The sequence below is a fragment of the Magnolia sinica genome, chromosome 1, assembly GCF_029962835.1.
Source record: "Magnolia sinica isolate HGM2019 chromosome 1, MsV1, whole genome shotgun sequence".
Classification (NCBI taxonomy): Eukaryota; Viridiplantae; Streptophyta; class Magnoliopsida; order Magnoliales; family Magnoliaceae; genus Magnolia; species Magnolia sinica.
The window spans coordinates 37,910,369-37,935,809 of NC_080573.1; the positions used below are offsets into that span (position 1 = coordinate 37,910,369).

The 25,441-nt window shown below is 38.3% G+C and overlaps 1 protein-coding gene and 3 long non-coding RNA genes across 4 annotated transcripts; all 4 read left to right on the plus strand.

Moving 5' to 3' along the window:
* Positions 1 to 309: 309 nt before the first annotated feature.
* Positions 310 to 21,357, plus strand: LOC131246173 (uncharacterized). The gene is made up of 5 exons (XR_009171224.1): positions 310 to 461; positions 1,144 to 1,233; positions 4,399 to 4,460; positions 18,752 to 18,804; positions 21,286 to 21,357. It is a non-coding gene; the product is annotated as an uncharacterized LOC131246173 (long non-coding RNA).
* On the plus strand, positions 16,921 to 18,029 carry LOC131246161 (uncharacterized). The gene is made up of 4 exons (XM_058246073.1): positions 16,921 to 17,031; positions 17,127 to 17,198; positions 17,282 to 17,545; positions 17,639 to 18,029. The coding sequence occupies exons 2-4, from the start codon at positions 17,169 to 17,171 to the stop codon at positions 17,801 to 17,803; spliced, it is 459 nt and encodes a 152-aa protein (XP_058102056.1). The 5' UTR covers positions 16,921 to 17,031; positions 17,127 to 17,168; the 3' UTR covers positions 17,804 to 18,029.
* Positions 19,433 to 20,098, plus strand: LOC131246179 (uncharacterized). Its single transcript, XR_009171226.1, has 3 exons — positions 19,433 to 19,567; positions 19,787 to 19,854; positions 20,033 to 20,098. It is a non-coding gene; the product is annotated as an uncharacterized LOC131246179 (long non-coding RNA).
* Positions 21,358 to 21,782: 425 nt separating the features above from the next.
* LOC131240606 (uncharacterized) lies at positions 21,783 to 22,748 on the plus strand. The gene is made up of 2 exons (XR_009168830.1): positions 21,783 to 21,920; positions 22,263 to 22,748. It is a non-coding gene; the product is annotated as an uncharacterized LOC131240606 (long non-coding RNA).
* The last annotated feature ends 2,693 nt before the right edge of the window (positions 22,749 to 25,441 follow it).

The window sequence follows — 25,441 nt, forward strand, 5'->3', positions numbered from 1 at the left end:
TGTGAGTTTTATACAGAATGTAAAATAGTGGTGACTTCTTTATGAAAATAGTGGCAATGATATAGAGTTATCCAGACCATTCAAATAATTCGTCTAGTTGTAAGTGTTGAATATTTATAATTTTGTTATATAATACAATCTTAGCCATCCAGAAAACGGTCCCTCTTGCATGTACGATTATTGACAGAAGTTTTGTTATAAACAATGGTAGACGCACACTATATTAGATTTGAAGTGTTTATCTAATTCAGAAGAGGAATTTTGAAATATTGAGTGCTCGTTTGCTCTTTTTGCCATTTTCATCGAGCGGGTCCCTCTTAGTCGTGCTTTCATTTCTATCTTCCAAATGTGATCCGAATCTCAGCAATGGAAGCATTAGATCAAAGATTGAAGATCTAAACTGGGATCACTCAGTGCAGGAGTTGCCAGGAGATTCACGGACTGATGCGATTCCCCAGCAGGTTTTTGCTTTTCACCCACAGACTTCTTTGATAGGTTTCTAATTTCATCAGGGAGTGGGCTTCCTGATGTAGAGGGCTTGTGTTTGAGCTTGTTGGCTATATTTCTAACTTAGTGTAGTCTTTTGTCTCTTTTCAGTTGCTTTTATTTTTTTGTTTTTTGTTCCCTTTTGGCTATTGCCTAATAAAATCATCACCTTTCAAAAAAAGAAAAAAAACTGTCATGTGGGCCAGAATGTTAGAAAGTAGCAGACAACTTAGAAAAACTTGCCAAGTTTTTTTTTCCCTGTGACTTTCCATTTGTTTCATAAATTGTGGCCCACACGATCAATCTAGTAGCCTTAAATTTGGGTGAGGGCATCATACCTTGTGGGATCCACCTGATGATCGGCTTGAATTTGGGTGGTGCACATATACATCAAAAACAGGCTATTGGTTGGCCCCTTTTAACCGTCCACTGTCTTGTACACATGCTGCTTGATGATCGGCAGACAAAAATATGAGCTACTAAACATTCATCATGGAGTCGGCATGATGAATAGCGTGGAACTGCATGCAGGTGCTGTTGTAGGCATGGGTGGGATAGTTGTGCATATGTCGATCTGCGGCTAGGAATATTTATCCTCAATGACCTGACTTGAGAAACCTGACTGATGTGTTGGTGTTATTTTATTTTGGTTTGCAGGTGAGTCTTGCCTTCTGCTAAACTGGAGAACCCTGAACTTGTGGCGTGGTCAGAACCAGTTGCTGAGTTGCTTGATTTGGATCTGAAAGAGTAAGTGACTTCGCTTGTGCTCCTGGATAGTGTTGCTAGCCTTTTGGTTCCATGTACAAAGCAATTTAAATTGTTAAAACCTTTAGAATCTCTCTCAACTTGTTTACCCAGAGGCCCGAGCTTCTATGTGAATAACCAAAACTCTGTGACCTCACCTTTTTGCACCATTGTTTACTTTACTTTTGATTTGATGGAACATGGACTTTTCTATCTTTGAGAAATTGGGTCTCTCTATAGATGTGGTTGCAACTAGTGAAGTCAGTATTTTGTTGGCATTGGATCCCTCAAAGAATTTGCGCAGAGAATCAATTCAGCAGCAGACAAGCATAGGAGCTTAAGATCATTACATTTCATTGAGTTGGTTACTTTTTGTCATCACTTATTACTGTGTCCAGCATTTCGTATATTTGCATTCTGTGAATAGATTTCAGCGCCGATGCTGTAATTCACTAGTATGCAGCCAAGTTTGTTATCATTAGCTAAATATACTTGTGAGGTTTGTTGAATGAGGAAAATATGTAGGTCTCACCATGGATGGCCCATGGGGTAAAAATCCCTACAGATTGGGAGATCCTAGAACTATGTTATTTGGCCCTTTTTGTGGTTGAATGTGAAGGATAGTAGTAATTCTTTCTTGACTGCCTATTTGTTGGCACCTACTGCAAGGGTTGGGATTTCTCCAATCTGGGTGACTTACTAAATGGGGCATCCATAGTGCAGCCCCTGATTTCAACTGTTGGGATCAATGAACTAGGGACCACATTTCAGCACTCCTACAATCTGAAAACCTGAAACAGTTTTACAACACTTGACCTGCCACTTCAGAAGTGTTGTAATCTTAATGTTTTTTCAACCATGTGTCTTTTCCTTTGGGATTAGATTGCTACAGTATGAGCGAGGATGTATTAGATGTTAAATGCCGAATACGGAATTAGTTATTCAACCTTTAATCACCACACATATGGTAGGCATATAAAAGATTATGAATCTTGACTGTTCATCTTTTTTAGAATATGTGTAATTTTATTTTTATTTTTATTTTTTTTTGAGCAGGCAACAACATAGCCATTAGCCAGAGCATGGCATCTGTGTAGGAAAGTGGACAACCATGGAAAAGAAAATGATTTCCCCTGATATGACAGTTTCCCTGTTTGGGAAACCAAAAAAGGGGGTAATCAATTTTGTTTCCTAGATTTTCTTTTTTTAAAAAAATGAGTAAAATCATTTCCACACACAAGCAAAAAAAGAAAAAAAAAGAAACCGTTAAATGTAGATTTTCAAATGTCATATTGACTTAGAGAAACATCAAGGAAACATGGGAAAAAATGGTGGAATTTTTCAATGAGAGTTTAGGAGATGCTAACATACACATTTTCATATTTAAGAGTCGAATAATAGCAAAAAAGATGTAAATTTGTATATTTAGGGATCAAATGATAAATTTCCCTTTAATGGGGGGTGTAAAAGCATGCAGGAAACATTGGGGAAACATGGGAAAATTGGTGGATCCATACATACATCCAACCATGCATGCACATGCATAGATACAAACACACATTCACGATCAATACATCCATCCATCCAATCATCCATGCATGCATACAAACATACAATGACACATACATATATATGCACATGCATGATCCATTCATCCATGCATACACACATGCACATATATACACATGCATGATCCATTCTTTTCTATGGTTAGCATGAATTTTATTTAAAGAAAAAGAAGAAAAATATCATACAACATCCATCAAGTAAATGGAGAAGAATGCCTAGATGAACAAAGTTGAGATGCACCTTATTTCGCTACCCTATTTGACTGATCATTAGCCTCCCAGGGAATGAGGTTAAACTTGGTGCTTACCTAAGATAACAATTCTCTAATCTGCTTTGGCTGTTGTTCTTTTTTCTTTCATGCCAAGGAAATTACACTCCTTGAATCACCTTCTACAATCAGTTGATGGTTCTCAATCATTCTCCTGATGTGTTTAACGAATTATCCTTTCTCTTTAACATATTAGTAGAGTTTTTTACTCTTTTCTTGGCAAAAAAAATTCTGCTAACAAAACTTCTAGAAATATAATTTTCCAGTGTTATAGAAAGGGCAACTTGGATGGCCAAGCTGCTTTTTTTCTTTGGGTTCAAATAAGAACCCATATTGAGTTACAAAAAGGAAAAAAAGTAAATCAAGAAAGGAAAATGCAAATATGGTTCCCAAAAACCTTTACATGCTATAATTATTCTTTGACATCACGGTTTTGTTTGATACTTGGAAATTGTAACAAGGTTTTCCTAATATCTGTTCACATGTTAACACAGACAGCTCTCCTGTTTTTTTTTTTTTTGGTATATGGTACACATGTATTTGATTATTTCCATTTAACATTCGTCAATAATAAGACTTGGATGATTTGGTAAGTGGACAATTTGAGTTGATCTTTTAAATTTTCCATACAAAACAACCAAACAACGGAATTAGTATTGGAAACTGTTAAATGTAAATTTTCACATGTTATGTAATTTGAGTTAACCTTTTGACATTTTCATAGAAAACAACCAAACAATGAAATTATTGATAGATTTTGCAATTTTCTATTTCTTGAAGATTTCATATGGGTTTTCAATATCCATATTTTGAATTCTCTCTACCTAAACAGGTTTGGATAAACCAGTTTTCCCCAGTTGGTATTTAAAATTTTACTTCCTTTTGGAAGGCTGACTTTGGTCCCTTTAGGTCTTTTCCACAGTAGAGGTTTTCAAATCATTGTACCAACAGCATATGATCTTAGAAAAGGCTAGTCTGCCTTTTTCATTTTCCTTCATTAAAGTCCATGTGCATTGGTTGAAACTAAAAGAGAAATGCTTTGCTAGAGGGATTCATCCAAACTTTCTCACTAGGTAGGATTGTAAAAGGGAAAAATATCAATGGATCGACCTCATTTAAATGCATGATTCTTGAATCATAGAGGGACTTTTTGGCATCAAATCTTATTTCAATCATGTACATTTATATTACTGAAAAACATGTTCATTCAAGAAATTCATGCAAAGGGAGAGAACCCTTCCCCCAAGAGTATTACGTCCTATTTTTGGTTGAGGCCTCTTGTTTTAAGGTGTCTAAGATGTTGTGGTTTTCTTCTTCTTTTTTTTTTCCAGGGGTTGTTGGCTAGATTGTTTAGGCAAGCTACGTCCACAACAACACAACTTGGGTCATTTAGGTGAAGCTCTTGCACATGAAGTACAAATATGTTAGACTATGTATGATGTTTTTGAGATAAATATGTTTTCTATACTTATTTATAGTTATGCTTCAAAAACTGTTAAAATAATTGATTGCGTTTCACCATAACCCATTTCTTCTTAGATGTTCCTTCATGATATAATTACAATTAGTATTTATGCCACCTAATGGTTTACAATGTATCCCCCTGTTTAGAAATTTATATTGAACAAGTATATTCAGTTGGCTGAAAATGCTTGTTCTTTATGGATTCTTAAATTGTCCCATTTTGAATAGTTCGGTACCATACCATGTACTTAGGTTGTCATCATTTTCAGTTTACATGTGTTGGAAATTTGGTAGTGTCTCTCTATATTTTCTCTGGATATGTGGTTCTTTACTAATTGGTTTCCTCTATCGATGTGTAATGGATTACATGTGGCAACTAGTTAGTATTGAATTATACATATATCTGGAAAATATGGGGAGGTGCTGCCGAAATTTTGACTCGCATGCAAACTGTATGAGGACAGTACATGGTATGTTACCGAATGGGATAGAGACAATTAGCTCGTTTAGGTAGAAGCAAGTATGATCAATTTATTGATATGCACAAAAAGATAGGGAGAGTACAAACTTCTTTTCTAACTTGAGAAGATAATAGAAATATGTATTCTTTTACTCAATGCCCTTATGACTAGTATTTATTCCATGATTGTATTTCTTTTAGCTCACAAAAAGAAATCATCGCTAATTCTTTTCTTTTTAGCAAAGTGTTCAACTTATTTCAAATATTAACGATGCATTCTGACAACGCAATGTATTATGTGGTGCATTAAATGCTTCCATAGAATGTTAAATGCCTCTTTAATCAAATCAACCATATATCTGTGATGTTTTGATATAGCTTGAATTGAAAGATGGTGCTTGTTTTGTTTCAGGAATATAATCCTATTTGTTAGAAGTCCACTTCTCTTGCTACAAATAAGAACTTGCTTCATCAGGTATAATTTGTATTAATTCAACTTGTAACTCCTCAGAACTCGCTCTGCCATAAGATATTACGGTGCATGACAGTTCCCAGTAGGTTAAGTTACATGTTGTTAAATAAAATTGGTTGGATATCTTTTATTTTTATAAATGTTGTCAATAGTTAGTTGGATGATGAATTAGGTGTATAAACGTGTGCCTACATACAGTCTTACTTAATTTATATTTATATTTCTTCATTTATATTCTTTTTTATTAATTCAACTTGTAACTCCTCAGAACCCGCTCTACCGTAAGATATTACGGTGCATGACGGTTCCCAGTAGGTTAAGTTGTAAGTTGTTATATTGTCACGCCCCAAATCTAGAAATCGGATTCACAGGAATCCCGATCGCTGAATCCGGTGCCGACAGCCTCCGTAGCACCCCATTCTCGGCTCCTAGCGTCCATACGCCAGATTCTGATCCTGGGATCCTACAAGGAGGATTTTTTTTAATGTACATTTAACTCGTAATAAGCATAATCACAAGTATACCCAAATTACAAAGACAACATCATCATCACATATCCACTAATATAAACATTAGAGTACAATACTGAAAAGGAAATACATAAATCGAAAGTCAAGCTCCAAAAGACTGCTGCACGCTCCAAGCTCAACACTACTGCAACCTATCATCATCTGCATGCATCTATCGTGCATAAGCTTATAGAAAGCTTAGAGGGTGGTGTAAGTGTGTGCACAAGGTAAGTGTCAAGTATTCAATACAATGCCATCATCATACAATACCGAAAATACTGGTAATCCATAAATCATACATTATTGGAATAAGCAAAAAGACTGACAAGATCATGAATTATCAGAGTAAACAGAAATACTGACAAGAGCAGAAATTATCAGAGTAAACAGAAATACTAACAAGATCATAAATCATAAGATAACAGAATAAGCAATATAGAACATCTATGCAAATAAGGAGTCATAAAAAGCCAAATATCAGATGCCGAGGATGCGATGCAATATACAATTCCTGATGAGTTCACGAATAGCGTCAGCTATATCTAGACCATATAAATGCAGAAACGCAGTAACACAAAATGTCATATGCGGTGTGAATGGAATGACCATGCCGAAGTGTGAAGTCGGGATGATAGTACGTAGTATCGTAGGCTATGGGGTCCATCATAAGGGACTTCTATCCAAACCAGTCCCATACCTAAATTTGGATAGTCAGACTCAATATGGTAAACTCCTAATCTTAGGTTAGTCGCGTGCCCCAACCAAAATCCTGGCCATTGCGAAGGTACAAGTAACAAATAGTTGCGCACCACCAGCCCGAGTGGATAGTGAATGAATGAAAGAATGAGTATGTAACTCTTGCTTAATAAGTCCACATATCAGTACGGTTACTCTCTAGGATCATCACCGGGGTCAATTACACTCTGGGCCAACTTGCCGCCCCTATCCGAGGGCGCAACTGGGTAAGTGGAAGAGACCTCACTATCTACCTGCCAATATCGGGCCCGGCTCATCAATAGTGAACCCATTCCTCAAGCTAGTCAAACTCAACCTAGATATTGCCCCCTCACTTAGGCGGGTAAGGTCACACCCCCTCCCAACCGACCACAATACAGTAGGAGATGCGGCCTCCTGGTATTTGGCCCTCATGCGCTCATATACATCCACTTGGTCTCGATGTTGGGGCATCCTCTGGTACCAAGAGGGTTTAGGGATTGTCACCAAGGGCCATCTATAGCAGTCTGATGCTAGAACAAATTTTCGGTGTCCCGTCTGACCATCCACGACATGCCTGTAGAGGCTACGGCCTTAATGTCGCTAGGGCATACAGTAATCACAACACAATGTAAGATGCATGAGTCATACAATCCAGTCATCCATCAATCCTGCACATGCTGTGCGCTCATGTGAGAAAACCTCCGCCTACCAAGGAGTCTCATAACAGCCTGCCTAATGACATATGCGATGGTCAACCACGTCTCATAACAAACATGCAGATGATGCGTATGGGCATGTATCATAATGCTATGCTGTCACATACTCATAATCAGTATCAATAACTGATATCGACAATCGGTCTCGACAATATGGATATTTAACCAACATTGCCCTCAAGGAATAGCCCACATAGAACCTAACATATAGTAGACTCATGGCCTCACTGAAGTGCTGAATACGCATTACAACGAGCATCCAATCCGGGCCGAATGCATATCACAATGAGCCTCAACTACGGGTCATATATACATCATATAGGTCTCGACAATCGGCCTTGGCAATCGAAATCGGCCTCAACCATCAAAATAGACACTCAGAATCAACCTCAATACTTGGTACCGATAATCAACTTCGATGATCAGCACTGATGGGGTCCATAGATGGACAACCAATCAACCATAATGTAAAGATCGGCTCTCGGTCGTGGTTATATCAAATCCGATAGCACGGAGCCATCCATCTAAGGCGAATGGGGCCCACTAATATGGGTTAACCTACGAAGGAATGGCTTAAGAAGGCCTAAGGGAAGGTCACAATGAGGACATCTAACCGTCATTGCCCATCAATGTGGACATCTAACCAACATTGCTCCTAAGGAGTGACCTACATAAGGCCAAACATATTGTGGGCCCATGGCCTCACATACAATCACGATGGGCCTCATTTACATCACATCGGCCTTGTCATGTGGGCCAACATATATCACTTTAGGCCTTATATAAGGGCTACATACACATCACTATGGGCCGCATCACATGGTCCTATTACACAACACGGTGGGCCACATCTCCTGGGCTTAATACACATCATGGTGAGCCGCATCTCATGGGCCTAATACACATCATGATGGCCGTATCGCATGGGCCTCGAATACATCACAATTATCCACGACATATGGGCTAAAAATACATCTCAGTGGGCCGCAACACATGGGTCTCATATACATCAAATGGGCTGCACTACATGGGCCTCATATACATCAAATGGGCTGCATCACATGGTCTGCACCAATGGGCCAATATACATTGAGTGTGCCGCATCATATGGACCTAGAATACAACTTAATGGGCCACACCAAAAAGGGCCACAAATACATAATAGACGGACCCTGCACATGGGCCTAACATACATAACAGCCTCATCATATCAAGTTGGGCCGCATCAATGGGTCACACCAATGGGTCTCATAAAACAACAAGTGGGCCTCAAATATACATTACAGGTAGGTCCTATCACATGGTCGGGCGGTGTGGATGAATCACATCCATCAAGGTGGGACCGGTAGAAGGACGACGTGGACATAAAATACATACATCATGGTGGAGTCCTCATCACCATCCAAACACGTCCAGCACCGTCTAGATCATTTAGACGGTGTAGATGAACAAATACATCATGGTGGTCCTTGCACAGCAGCACAACAGATGGACGGCTGGGTGTGCACCTACATCAACACAAGGTGGGCCCCACACACTACTGATGAGGGTCAAATATTACATGTTAGATCCCAATTATTACTTGATTTTACGTACATGATATTGTTTAATGCCCTGCTTTAATCATGTTTGTGATGCAAGGTGTATTTAGGAGAATGAACTACAAAAGGGTGCTAAAAGCATAGATTTAACGCTCATAATTCACCAAGGCAAGTGAAGGATTCGAGGGGACCAAGAGCGATAGATTTACACGCCAGTGATCCAAAAATTTTGAGAAATTAAAGCTCAAGTGGCCTGAAAGTCAGCCAGAATGCTTGATCACAGGGTTTCCACCATCCGTTCAGCTTGAAACTTTATATATGGCCCGATGACCACAAATTAGCCGTATACGTAAAAATTCATCCCTTGGATCAGTGTATAAGTGACCCAATGGGCAAGATTAGACAATAACCATTAAGAAAGTATCTTAGACATCCTTGGGTGATCGGGACCCAAACTGAACCGATGAAAAGAGCACAAAAACCGATAGATATTTGCCAAATTTCACTTCTTTTGGACGGTGCAGTACGGAGGAACGAACGACAGACTATTCTAGAAGGGAGAGTGGCAAATTTGTAAATAAACAAAATTCCATATGCATGCACGTAATGGATAACAAAGGGTTGCTTCAACGGTGGGTAGTGCCTCATCACAGGTGGATAGTGTGGCCCACATAGAGTTCAGATTTACTTCATACTTTGACCCATTGGCTTACACATTACTGGGAAAATGATGAACAGAGTAGATCCCCAAGAATATCATCAGAAGTGGGCCCCACCTTTTTTTTTAACAAAGCACCCAAACAATTCCCTTTTGGCCCAAAACGTCCAGTGACGGACGTGCTTACTACTGGGTTTTGTTAGTGGGCCCCACCCATCATCACTTTTCATGATCTAGACTGTCCAAGGTGTCCCATGGGGCGGCAGCAACGTATGCCTAGGTGGCAAAATTGTAAAAGATCGTAAAGATTGGTTTTCAGCTGTTCAAACTAGGACGGACGGATGCTACCATGGTGGAGTCCACGTCTAATGGGTGGACGATTTAGATATAAAATATATACATTTATTGGGTGCCCCATTACAGCCCCATCCTAATCAGTTCAGCACCGTCCAGATATGTTTAGATGGTGAAGGATATAACACATGCTCCATCAGGGTCCACCATCCTAAGGGACGGTTTGGATAATACACCTGCGTCAGGTGGGGCCACGTCCAATGGATGGACGGTTATGATATAACAATACCTCGTTGTGAGGCCCACATGTTGACGTCCGAGCACAGTAGCACCTTGCTGCTGCTCGTCCATCAGATGGACGGTCTGGACATAACATATACGTTATGGTGTGGGTCCCACCATAACGTTTAGTTTCCATCCCATCCGTTGATAAAGTCACACAGACCTTGAAAAAGGTGAAAAAATAAATATCATAAGCATTCAAAACTTCTGGGACCCAAAAAAAAAGGTTTCAAGGGTAGGCATTCAACCCTTGCTGCTTTGAAATGTTGACCACCTGAGTCCCATGCATGGCTGATTTTTGGGGTGACCCACTAATTAAAGAGGACCCATCAGGTGCACGGTGTGGATGTTCAACACACATCACGGTGGGGTCTGTAGTGGGGCCCACCATCCCACCTACATTCAGCAGCGGACACTGCAATGTCCTCTGGACGCTGGACGTCAGTAGAAGGAAGCCCCACGCTAACATATTTTTATGAATTTTGGTTTTTTTGAGGTTTTTCTTAGGTGGGGCCTGCATCAGAAGAATCCACCCCACCCATTAGATTTTACAGCCCATAACAGATCAAACAAGCCCAATATTGAGTATATTTTGGTGTATAGAAACATCAGGATAGATTCCAATGGTAACAACACTATTTTCTATATTATGGCCCGCTAGATAGTCGGATTGCCTTCATCTTTCGACTCAACGCCTAAAATGATCTGAGGAATGGAATGGACGGTGTGGATTAAATCCATACATCAAGCTAGGGCCTGCATGAGTGGCCCACCTAAAAATCTCAAATAAAGCTGATTTTTTTATTTTGTTTTTCACGTGCAGACGCCTCTCTGTTCAAGCTTCACTGAAGCACATCCAGCGTCTAGAGACGCTGGATGGACGACGTGAATTATCTCATCAACGTGGGTCCCACATGGACGACCCACTTGATTTGGATCAATCCAATATTTGTGTTTTCTTCTCACCATACGGTATGGCCCACATGGCTTGCACGACCATGGGGTTCATTTGATGGACGGTTTGGATACCACATACAATCATTAAATGGCCCACAAATAAAGGAAGGAGAGAGAGAAACACCCACCTCAAGATCTTCCCCTTCAACTTCTACCATTATGCTCTAATGCTCTTACGAAGCTTCCTCAGCAGTGGAGATGATGATATAAAGGTTGGATTGGTGAGGATCTAAGGTGGAAGATGGTTGGAACTTTGGGATGGGTTGGACGTCCGTGGTTCTTGCAAATGGAGAATGAGGAAGAAAGAGAGAGGGAGAGAGAGATAAGAGAGAGAGAGAGAGAGTTATGGCTTGTCATAATGATGTAAGGCCATCATAAATGCCTAGGTAAGGGGAGGTGTTGACTTAAGAGAATGAGCCATTATTACTCGTGTAAGGACATGACACCTAGGAACTGGTGTCATAGGGGTAGGTAGGTCCCACAATGTGAGGTCCACAGCCATTATAATGCATGGACCACAACTTCTGATATAAGCGTCACTTTGACGCACGAGACATGGCATTAGAACCGTGGTGATGGCACAGTCGCAAGGGTATAAGTTTCGAGTTGATCTAACTCTGATATATGGTACACGACTCATGATCGCTCGCAAACGCTGATAATAGATCGCAGGTAGCCGAAATTCGACCGGGAGGACCACGGAAGCCTACGAAACGGTACGGGCTAGGATACGGGTCTTACATATATAAAGTTGGTTAGATATCTTTTATTTTTATAAATGTTGTCAATAGTTAGTTGGATGATGAATTAGGTGTACAAACGTGTGCCTACCTACAGGTGGTATCCAATGAACTCTAGGGAGTGGATTACTCTACATTACCTGGACCCATAATTTATAGATGGTATGATGAGCTTTGTGAAGTTCGTAAAAGAACATATTCCTGGTAGAGAAACCATTCATTGTCTATGTACCAGATGCAGATGTTTACATTTTCCCTACACAATCGATAATGTGGTGATAGATCTAATTAAATATAGATTTAATCCAACATATAGGGTGTGGAACATGCACGGTGAGCCTGAATTACTCAAGTGTACTGAACGCACTTCTCACCAGTATCATAGTGTAGCAGACATAAATAACATTGTCAATGCGGTTGTTGAAGACCTTAATTGTAATAACCTAGACCAAGTTATTTAAGATGAACCCAATGTAGCCCCTGAAGCTGAAGACATTGTTGGAGATGCTTCAACCAATGAGTTTGAAGCAAATGTACGAGATGCGATGACTGAGCTATATCCTGGTTGTCACAAATTCACCCTGCTGACTTTCATTGTATAACTTTTTAAATTAAAGGTGAACCATGGATGGAGTGAACAAAGCTTTACGGCTCTTCTTCAACTACTCCAAAATGTCTTGCCATCCGGTAATAAGACCCCAACTAATACCTACTAAGTGAAGAAGATCATTACAAAGTTAGGTTTTAATTACCAGAAGATTCATGCATGTCCAAATGACTGCATGTTATATTAGAGAGAGTATGAGACAAAGACAAGCTGTCCAAACTATGGTACTTCTAGGTACAAGACCCATGTTAATTCCAAGTTGAAATGAGCTAAAGTACCTGCGAAGGTGTTAAAGTATTTTTCATTAACACCAAGGCTACAAAGAATATACAGTGTGCCATGGGTGGCAAAGGAGATGACCTGGCACTCAATTGGGAAAATGCAGAGTGGAAAGACGGGGCATCTGGTGGACTCCAGCACATGGAAGTTTCTTAATAACAAGTATAAGGATTTTTCAGCGGAGTCTCGCAATATTCTATCGGGTCTAGCTACAGATGGGTTTAACCCCTTTGGCACTTTCAGCACATCGTACAGTTCTTGTCCTGTTATGTGTGTGACGTATAATCTTTCACCAAAGTTATGTATAAACCACAGTTTACTATGCTCACTTTGCTCATTGAGGGACCACGATAGCCCGGGAAGGATATTGATGGTTATTTGGAGCCATTGATTGCTGAGTTACAAGACTTATGGCGAAAAGGGATCACGACATTTGACGTATACCATGGAAACATGTTCAACATGTGTGTCATCTTGCAGTGGACAATTCATGACTTTCTCGCATATGGTAATGTTTCTGGTTGTAGGACTAAGGGTAAGTATGGTTGTCCTGCATGTGGTCCCCACACAGATTCTTTGTGATTACACTATGGAAAGAAACACGTTTATATGGGTCACAGACAGTAGTTGCCTCTAAACGATAAGGCTAGAAAAGATACAAGTGCAGGCACCTTCAATAAGAAGGTGGAGTTACAACCACAACCGATTCGTCTGACTGGGAATGAGGTGGAAAGCATGGTTTTGAAACTAAATGTGTAGTGGGGCAAGATCGAAAAGAGGAAACAAAGTGGTACAAAAGGAGGACGGGAACAAAATGATGATGCAGAATCAACATGCTTCTTAAAGCGATCCATATTATACGATCTGGACTACTAGAAGGATATTCTCATACGCCATAACCTTGATGTTATGCACATTGAGAAGAATGTATGTAAAATCCTTATTGCATTGATGTTGAACACAACGGGCAAAACCAAGGATGACACTAACGCACATAGAGATCACTTGAAGCGGCTATGAATTAAGAAGCGTTTATGGCTAGAAAATACTGATAGTAAGGTGATCCAAAAATGAGGTCCTTTTCTTCCTTCAAAAAGAAGAAAAAAAAACTTTTCATCCAGACTTTACGTGAGCTTCGTGTTCCAGTTAGTTTTACTGGGAATTGGAAGAACAACGTAAAGGAAGATAGTGTCGATTTAAAGGGAATGAAGTCTCATGATTACCACGTATTGATGCAACATCTGCTTCAATTTTGATCCAACATGCATTCAAGGATAGTAAGCCTATGCGCACTATAATTAGAAGCTTTAGTACATTTTTCAATGCCCTATACTCACGAACCATAGATATTAAAATGTTAATGGCTCTTAAGAAGGGCATGGCAAGGACTTTATGTGAGCTCGAGATTACATGCCCTCCTTCAATTTTTGTTGTGGTGATGTATCTGCCTATCCACTTGGCTTACGCGTATGTGGTCCTATCTACTATCGATGGATGTATCCATTCGAAAGGTATGATATGATTTTAATCTGAATAAACTGATCCAACATCTGTAATTACATTTTCTAATGTGTCGTTAACTCTTTTAGGTTCATGAAGACATTTAAGGCGTACATCCGAAATATGACACGACCTGAAGGATCTATAGCAGAACGATACATTCAAGAGGAGACACTTATATACTGCAACCAGTATAGAGGAAAAAATAACACAAGCCTCTTGGAGAAACTGGAAAATGGTTAGATGGATCAATTTCACTCATGCCGAAGTTGCAAGATATTGTTGACGACTTTGATGTTGACGTGGTTAGCCTAGTTGGCCCTGGTCAAAGTGTCATTTTAGAAGGTATTGAGTATGAACAGACTCGCACCTGGGCACTGAAGAGTCATCCTAACTATGAGACATGGCAAGGGTACGAACTGGACTTTGCTTGTATGTATACGTCTTCTTCATTTATTTATTTTTTCTTGTTTCAACAACATTGTAACAACATTTATGAAAAAAATTGTCAATTTTGTAACAACCTTCTTAACTTGTAGGAAATATGCAAATTTCTTAAAGCAACGCAATGTAGTTGCCGAGACCAGGACTAAGGTGACGAGTGATGATGAGTTCATACCTTGGTTAAAGAAAGCTAGACTTGAATGAATTAAGAAATGAAGTCTTTAGAGATATAGTTAGGGGACCAAAGGCTTTTGCGATGCAGTACAATAAGTATTGTATCAATGGTTTCCTCTTCATCGCCAAGGAATACGAAGAGAATAAAATGAACCAGAACAGTGGGGCTAGCATAGAGAGTATGACCACCTTCCGATCTAGTGCTAAGGACAAGAATCCAGTGGATGAATCTGTACCTTATTATGGAGTCCTCCGCAAAATCATCCAACTGGAGTATCGAGAAGGGTACAAGCCAGTCCTACTAAAGTGTGATTGGGTGAAGGTGATGCACCAAGGTGTTTCTTTTGATGCAGTAGGGAATTTGAGACTGGTGAATTTGTCTAATCTTCTCAGTTCAGACCAAGTGCATGATGAGCCATTTATTCTTGTGGAGCATGCCGTGTAGGTTTTCTATTCTAGAGATCCAAAAAATCCTGATTGGCATGTGGTCTTAGAGGTTCCAAGAAAGATTTTCGTTGAAAATGAGACAAGCCTTTTATCAGAAACACGGGTTGTAACTGAGGCTGAAGTAGGACCTGATCTCACCGAAGTAGACATAGGTGGCGAGTTGTTATTCAATGACATTGAAGATATTTGTGTGGTTGTTGAAAAGAAAAAGAAAAGAAAGAGAGCAGGGAAAAAAACTTGATTTGTTGGTTATATTATGCATGTAATGATACAATTTTGATTTATGCCCTTTTTAATTTTTCCATTATCATATTAATGTGATAGAAAAAATTTATGAATTAATTTACTCGTCTCTTTATTATACTTGGTACTTTGCTATTTGTGTAGAAATTTTTATATGTTACAAATTAGATCTTGAAGATGGATCTAGAGGTAGAGCCACTCGGGGATGCATCCCATAAAGATGCTAGGGGTAATAACATAGCTCTCATTAGCTATTTAGATTTAAAATTTCTTTTAAAATGATCTTTCACTTAGAGGTAGTGTCATTTGGCACAAAGTCGCTAGGGGATGTAGCCCCTAAAGATGCTAGAGGTAATAAGATAGCCTTCTGTAATTGTTTAGATTTAAAATTTATTTAATATTGGCGATGATGAAACATGTGTGAAGCTATTTTTCTTTTTATGCTAGGGCTAATAACATAGCTCTCGTTACCTATTTAGATTTAAAATTTCTTTTAAAATGATCTTTGACTCAGAGCAGAGTCATTCAACGCAGAGCCGCTAGGGGATGCAACTCCTGAAGATGCAGCCCCTGCAGATGCAGCCCCTGAAGATGCTAGAGGTAATAAGAGAGCCTTCGTTAATTGTCTAGATTTAAAATATCTTTTATATTGGCGATGATGAAGCATGTGTAGCTATTTTTCTTTTTATGCAGGCAGGTCGTCATCTTCATCGTCTAAGAAGAGAGGTCCTACGTGAGGTTCAGAATTACATGAGAAGACTTCATTGAAAAGGGTCATTAGGATTAATGAATTTGGGCAACCGAATGCAGGGGATGCAAATCAGATCGCATTCAATTCAAGCATTGGTGTTCTCACCCGTGCACACATTTCGATCACCTACACAGACTTTTGGTTGGTGTCTCTACAGTATATTCAGAGGGTCAGTGATATCCTAATGTGTAGTTATGAATTTCAGGATAACCAAGAAGCGTGGCCACAATACGTTCGTGATCACTGTAAGGCCGCTTGGAGAAATTTTAAGAACACTTTGCATACGAAGTATGTTAAGGACAAGGATCCTGCAGTTGTGAAATCGTATCCCGCCCCTATTGGTGTCCCTATTGAGGATTGGATGATCTTCATGGATTATTGCAATACTGATAAATTCAAGGAATCAAGTGGAAGAAATGCATCCAATCGGGCCAAACAAGTTAGCCCTTCTACACTTGGTCGGCGTAGCATGGCTACCACATGTCATGAGATAGTACATGTCCTAAAATAACATAGCTCTACTTTATTTATGATGATTATTTCAATTTATTAGTCGTTTAATTCCATTATTTATGTGTTTTGGCATGGGTGTTATGGGGAAAAGGCAATTGAGAGGAATCTTACTACTGATGCTTAGGTTGGTAGGGCTGAGGTGTACATCCGAGCCCATACAACAAAGGATAACAAAGCGCAGTTTCTAGAAACCTTTGTAAGTGCAACCCTCGTACACCCTTTCATTATCCATGTGAATTTTAAATGCTTCTTTTCCATACTATAATTTTTCTTTTGGATATGTTGTCATAGGAAAAAATAAAATCGATTCAAAGTAGTAATCCTGCATCTCGGATGACCGGTGTGGATGATGCCCTTACACAGGTATATATACATGTCCTTCAAATACTTGAGTTTATTTAGACTTATGCATTCTCTGACAAATCTAATTGCAATTCTGTTTACAGTCAATTGGGAGTGATAGTAGAGGGTGCATGCGGGGGATAGGTGGAAATGTAGGCAAGATTGCAGTGAAGAAGACAATGCCTGTTATACATAAGCTCGGTGCAGTGTCATGGGAACGAGATAATTTGGTAGATGAATTAGATGAAATGAAGAAAATCCTGAGAGATTTCCACCAGAAGTTTAATTGCTTTGTAGATAAGCAAGGGGAAAAAGGGGATGTGGCTCCACCGACAATTCCTCCATTTAAATCTAGTCATGCATCGTCGGTATGTATGCGTTTCTCTAATACTATTTTAAGCTTATGATTATATGTACTTCCAGTTAAAAATACTAATGACATATTATATGTGTACATGTAGCCTGATTTGGTAAATCTTGGCAAGAGATGCGATCTCTGTGATTGGAAGAAACGGGTAATTGCTCGTGGTGAGATGCATGCAGTGGATCCAAATACCCATGTCCATGGAGCAGAAATGGGCAATGGAAATTTTAGTGTCGTCCTGATGGAGATTATAGCTCCGTAGTCAGAGCTATGGAAGGAAGATGGTTATCATGATACGCTTAGAGAGGTCGGTGTAGGAGGATTTGTCGTTTGGCCCAAGCTATTTCTAACCATCTATCCATGATGTTTATGAATATTAGACATTACAACAACTAACACAATTAACTTTTATTTTTAAACTATACAGTAACATAGACAGATGCATGCATATTATGGAATCGAATGAATTTAACACACGCTTCAGATTACATCCACATATATTGAATGGAATGGATTTAACGCCCACATTTATACATTGATATATTTGGTTGGCATTTCAATTTTCAACCTCCATTTAAGGAATTGAAAGATTTGTAATAATTTTCACTTCTTAAAGTGTAATATGCACTCATGGGGGAGAGAGAGAGAGAGAGAGAGAGAGAGAGAGAGAGAGAGAGAACTGTAGGGAATTTTCATCATCCATGGCAGCTGTTGCAGAGAATGTGATCAACTCCGATGATAAGTTTTTACGTGGTTCTGCTGTAATTTCTTCCACGGCTGCTGGTGGTTCTGCAGGTGTACAGAAATTACACCTCAAACAGAGTACCATCTACTGTAAGTTACTTCAAGGATAAATGGTTTTACTCTGGCTATCTTAAAATCATGTAAATAGCAAGATGCTGATGCTAGAGGTACTCTTATTAGCAGGATCTGCTTTTTAGTGTTACAGGATCATCTGCTAAAGCTATACTGGCTGGTTCTCACCCTAAAGGTACTCTTACATTTTTTTAATGCCTTGATTGCTAAGTACACATTTGGGACTGATCTGGTTTCCGTTGTTGCAGGTTGGTGTAGGTGTCACTTCACGGGGAGTTAACCAGATAAGTTTATATTTTTCTTTTTAGTTGCATTTGAATGTCTAATTACCTGCTTGCCTTCTTTTCTTTTTTGTTTTCTTTCTTTTAATTGTAATTCTCTTTGACTGTTTTAGATCAATAAGGGACGTCCCCGTATTCAAGGAACGATTTCAACATGACAATGACTGTAAGCTTAACTCTAAATATCACCTTTATAATTAGAATTTGTGCTCTTTATTATCTGCTTTTGAACTATAATTTATATATATATATATATATATATATATATATATATATATATATATATATATATATAATTTATATATATATATATATATATATAATTGACACCTTTTATCTTGGAATATGACCTATGAAGTAGCATATGAACACGAATAAGAGGATTGATCTTAATAGTATGGTCGTCATGCACATAGACAGAAAATGCTTGCAATGAATGTTTATGAGTACTAGGTAGCCTATTAATGAAAACAATGCCTCCGTCCATAATACACCTGTTTATGATTTGACCAACTTTCAAATATGTATGTCCTTTGAACCTTCCCTAATTGCACAAGTGGTTGAACCATCTCTGTATGTTACACATAATTTGTCATCCACTAGTTTCTGTAAATGATATCCATCCACAAAAGCGCACACTAGTGGAGTTAAACTAGGCTGTTTATTAGCTAAAAAAATATTTTTCCATACGCCTTGCATGCACTATGTAAGAATCCTGTTAATATAAGGAAGTGTGAACTTATGTAATTTGACTATTGGAATAGCTGGCTCCTATGATTATAAATATAGAAGGTGAAGGATGCAACATCTATGGATTCTTAGAAGTTAATAAGGTCACTGGTAATTTTCATTTTGCCCTTGGGAAAAGCTTCCAACAGTCAAATATTCATGTGCATGATTTGCTGGCATTTCAGAAGGATAGTTTTAATGTAAGATTGATCCCATTTTATCTTTTCAGTTCCTTTCAATAAAATTTTGAGCTATTCATTGAAAAGAAATAATCTCGATTTGTGTATATGAAATGGCCACTAAAATTTGCACTAAATTTTGTCATTTTAGTAAATATGAGATTCAGTTACGTAAATGTTCTCTTATCATTTTTTTTTCTCAACAACAGTATTATTATCTAATTCATCTGTTGTCACTAGATTAGCCACACAATCAATAAACTATCCTTTGGAGCACATTTCTCGGGCGTTGTTAATCCTCTTGATGGGTAATTCCCCTTACCTCATTTAACTTTTTAAAAAAAAAATTTAATTAATTTATTTTATTTTAAAAAAAAAAGAAAAGAAAAGAAATCCTCTTACCTCATCCCAGTAAGCCATTCAATTGATTGAAACTGAAAGAGTTTTTATGAATATTGACTTACATTTAATCGGTGGAACTTTCAGAGTACAATGGGTGCAAAAGACACCATATGGGATGTATCAGTATTTCATCAAGGTTGGTCTCACAGAGTTGCCTTCATCCATTTATGTATAATGAAATTCTTTAGGAACCAAAAATAAGGCAGCCAAAAGAAGTAAATTTATTTTGCCCAAGACATTTTTATTTTTGTGTACCATGCAGAATTGAGAGACTAGGCCAATAAAAGAATCTTGTCGGTGGCCCATCATCTGACATGACTAATATTTTCTGTATTGGCCAAATCATCCTAGGCACAGTCATAATGGCAAACAACTCAATTATTGCGTAGTCTGGTTTCTACGTTTTCATCATTCTTTTTTTTTTTTTACTTCTCTGAGTCAGAATTAGATATGTTTCAGTGAGAGATGTTTACTTGTTTTGCTGTCTCAGTGAGAGAAAGTGGTCCAATAATATGCCTTTTTTAAAAAAAAAAAATGTTGGGGCTTGAAAGATTGTGATCTTTTTGTATTGTTTATTTAGGATAATTTTTTACAATTCCATGTCATAGCATACCATGCTAAACTAAATTAGCATTCACTACTTAACTAAAATTTGATGTTATTTCACAATTTGAATTACCACCACCTCTTTACTACAACAGTTGCCTCTTCTCCACTCAACCATATCATCTGTTGATTATCTGAGCATTCCTCCAACATCAAATGGCATTTATTTACAATGGTTTGTTTCAATACATGGATTGTTTGTGCTAGCACTTTTTGTAATATGAGAGTTGCATACAAGTTCCCTCGGTTTGTACAAGTTCTCAGTTTGGGCTGAAAGTATAAGTGCTGGAGCCGACGCTTTCGAAGTCCGAACTCATTCTTTTGAAAAATAGAAAAATGGGAATATTAGTAAATATGGATTTTCTTCTCCATATTTACGGTGGGCCTTAGAAAGTTTTTAATTGTGGGCATTCAATCAACACTGTTTCCTGTTGTATGGTCCACCTGAGATTTGGATATAACTAATTTTTGAGTCCAGATCGTAAATTTTTTTATTTTATTTTTTTAAATGATTCTTGAGCAAGGATACCATCATATATATGCTCCATCAGACATGGTGTCTACGCGACTAAGACCTTGATCGTTGACTCCTTTAACCATGACTTAGAAAAACTATCAAATCATGCAAACAGTGAGCCCCATCCAATAGAATGCTTGAATCTTGTGCACGTATGGCATGCGGATGGTCAGGGCTTCACATGCACTTTGGCTTAGTAAAATTCTATGCGTAGTGTGCTTGGTTATTCAATTTGTAAAAGTGGAGCCAATGGTTATGTGATCCATTGTGGTCATCTGATGAGATCCATTGTTCACGGAACATGCTCCAAAATGTCCCAGGTTGGAAGATCCTCCCCATCCTAACTTTGGATATTCCAATTGAGTGTGGAGTGTCATTGTTTTCCTTTTCTTAACCATTTATTTGCAGGCTACCAAAAAATCAAATGCTCAGGATTGTCTGATTGAGAAGATTCTTGGGGCATCATTCATCTACTGTGTGGTCCATTAGATCAACAATCTGGATCACCCAACCATGTGCACTTGTACAACAAGCTATCAATTTCTTTTGCACACTGTGGCCCATATGAGTGAAATGGCCTGATATTTAGACAAAAACATCTAAACAGTGGCCAAACTGATGAAAATCTCAGATATTGCACACGTGCATATCGACTTGTGTGCTTTCCTGTGGATGGCAGAGCTCCACAAATGTGTGTGTGTGTGTGTGTGTGTGACCATCAATGTAGAGATTTAGCTTATTATGTGTGTGGTCTCTTTACCTTTATTTCTGGAAACCTTGGCTGAGGGGAAGTCCTGTGCTCAACTATGGCTATTATGATTGGATCTGCTCATTTCTGGTTTTTCCTATGTAACAAGGGACTTCACTTCTTTAAATTTTACTGCGTTGATGCTTGTCCATTTCTGTGCTCCCAACAATCCTGTATGTGGCTCATATAAAGATGTTTTTTTTTTCTTTCTAATTGTTTAGCACATTTCATTTTGGTTAACTTGTCATTTGAAGCTTACAGTTCAAGTTTTGTGATATTCTTACATTTGCAACTTCTTTATTACTTACATATGCAATTTCTTATTTTCATTTCTTTGATAAGTGTTATTGTTTAACACATTTTTTTGAATCATCTTCTCCACTAAACTTTCCTTTAATTGAGTACTAATCCCTACCAAACTTTCCTTTATGGTCCTATCTCAGGCTAAAAGAAAAGAATGGCCGATTGAGAAGCTGAGGAAGTTTGAGGTCCCCAAAGCTCCGAAATATATTTTCCTATCATTTGTCTAATGGGACATGCACCAATACACTCTACCAACACTCTTATGTAACCTGTCTTGCTGCAGCAGAAAAAAAAATATGTAATTTTTATCTCAAAATCTTCTAGTAAATATCATTTATTTTTTATATTAGTTTCATTTGATAACACACGAAAGACACGTCTCTTCGATTTATACATTTTCTTGTGGATGGTCTTTTCTTGTTTAACAGGGAACTTTATTAGCACAAGGATCTCTAAAAACATGTTTTCCTAATCTGAGCTACAATCAGATTGTAGGACACTTTTTTTTGCCCTTATGTTTGTCATCCCCTGCTCACTGAATTGTTTTTTTTGCATTAGAAGACTCACCAAATTCTACTTATAAATGTAGTTGGAAAGAGACTACGAGTGTGTGTATTCACCTTAAATTTATATATTAAAAAAAAAAAATCCTAACTAGTTCTTATTCATTTTCTCACAAATCCTCTCAAGAGTAGGCAAAATAGAGAAAAGGCCCATTTCAGTTTTTTTTTTTTTTTTTTTTGAAACGAATGGTCTGTTTTTTGGGTGAGAAGGAAACTTGTTGGTCTTTTCTGTTATGCATCATCTCAAACAAAATTGCATTTACTTGATACATTAGTCTGGGTATCAACCTTGCCACTGCAAATGTTGTCATTCTCTATGAAAGTGATTGGTACATTTTCCATTCTGCTTTGCTAGTAGCATTTTAAATTGGTGTTTTTTTACTATCTAGCTTCATCTCTCTTATGTATATGCCAATTTTAGCAAGTTGAATGAAAAGTCAATTTGGTTTATGGTGGTGGAAGGAAGTGCAGTCTTTTCTCTGCTTTTCTATTGTGTAGACTTTGATTTGGATGATATATTTGATTTTGAATTCTTCCTTTTCTATTGTGTAGACTTACCTTCTCAAATAGGTTCGTTCAGAGCTTTGGAGAAATGGGTATATCTAGTTTTGGATGAGTGCGTTGATTAATGCACATCCATAACTAGATATACCAATTTCTCCAAAGCCTTAATGAACCAACTTATTTGAGAAGGTAAGTCTACACAATAGAAAAGGAAGAAATCAAAATCAAATATATAGTCCAAATTCTTTTTTTTTTTTAATTAATGAGAATCACCGACGATTTTTAGCCGTCGAGAACGCCGATGGGTTTTAGCCGCCGATAATGCTGATGGATTTTAGTCGTTGACAACGTCGACGGTTTTTAGCCACAGGAAACGCCAACGGTTTTTAACCGCCGAAAACGCCGACGGTTTCTAGCCGTTGGCGAGCAATGCCGACGCACCCTTTACCGACGGACCTTGAGACCAGCGTTGCCCTATTTTTTGGTAGTGATATCATAGTGATAATTCTCTTGGGTTCTCTACCTTTGAAACCTAATCAGAAATAATCCAAGAGCATTCATTTTAGAAACTCATGAATGCACAAGAGCAGTTCAATAAAATTATCATACAATTATGTAAATTGCTCAAATCCTCAATTTAAAGAATTTAGTCACACCTTATTGAGGAGGAAGTGGCTAGGTTATACCAGCCTCAGCCCAATCTAGAAGCACAATGTGAAGAAAGTGATCATTACTCGCTTGTGGAAGAAACTGAAATTACGAATGAGGAGTTGGATTCCATTAATGAGCATATGGTTCAATTTCCCGATAAGTCGATCTCGATGACTATCTAAAGGAATGATCAAGAGACGTGGGTGTCTTTCAAATATAATGATAGTGACATACTTCACTCACATGATACACATGATTTCAATGATAAGGTAGAGGTTAGTTTATTCAAACCTCAACCTAATTTAGGAATCGAATGTGAGGCATGGGATCCCATCCCAATTATGCACTGTACGGAATTAGATGATGATGTGTATTAGGATGACGATCATGAATGTGTAGCCCAAATCCCCTGGAATCAATTTCAAGTATGGTTCAGGTCAGTGATCAAGAAGTATGTGAAGTGATCGGTCATAAGGATCTACTCCACTAATCTAACATGCCTGATTTAAATGTGGAGGATAAGCCCCTTACAACCGACCCTTCTAACTCTTGTGAAATATGTTTGGACCACTCCTCTTAATTGAATGGTGATATGAGTCAGGAGAAGGACGAGTTGCTCGATACGACTCTGGAATTTAAAACCACCCAGTTGAGGCCACCATCTGAGCTACACACTTTTGACGATTCAATGCCTCTACTGAGTAGCTTCAATGAACAGAGTGTTCACATTGATGCTTCTCCTATTGATTTTTCAATCTGTCTGCGCAAGGCAAGAGCAAGAGAGCATGCATCCATCCACTTTTAACGACGATAGATTCCTTAGGCGGATCATCAAGAACTTTAATGTGGAAAATAAGTCACTCTCAACTGAATTTTTCAACTCTTTGGATGATTGCTTGACACACTTTGCAGATTCAAACAATTTCATGATAAAAGACATAGTGAATGCCTTACAAGACAATATCTTGGTAGTTGTTACAGACTGAGAAAACCCTTATTCTGAAGCCCCTCCTTCCTCAGATCTTGAATGTTTACCATTAAAGGAGGAGCTGACAATGGAACCGAAGTCTAAAACTTTGAAATGTGTTGAGACTACATCACTTCCTAAAAAATTTTCTGAATTTTATCTACCTGTAGTCTCTGATTCACCATGGGATACTAACTTTGAAACATTTTTTGTCACAGGTGAATCATATATACTTTGGATTCCTTAAGCGATTCGACGACAATATCATGCTGAGGCACATAAGTTTCTCTAGACATTCATGCCCCATGGCATCCAAGCCTATTGTAAAAAGCGCTTTTAGATGATCTTGTTAGGGAATCTACTGAGAAATTTATCAGGATACTAGCCGGAAGAGGAACCTTACAGCATGAGTGAGTAGTTTTTCCCATGCTTTCATAGGACTAGGATAGTTTGCTCGATGTCGTTTTAGGTTAGTTGGTTTTATGCCTTTAGGTTAGTTTACTTTCCCATTGTTTTAGGATAGCTTGCTTAACTCTTGTGCCAAGCCACCATCATGCTAGGATCTCTTTCGAAGAAGCCTCTTAACTCCTTCATCAGGTACTATCTTTTCATCATTTCTCCATTACTTTCATTG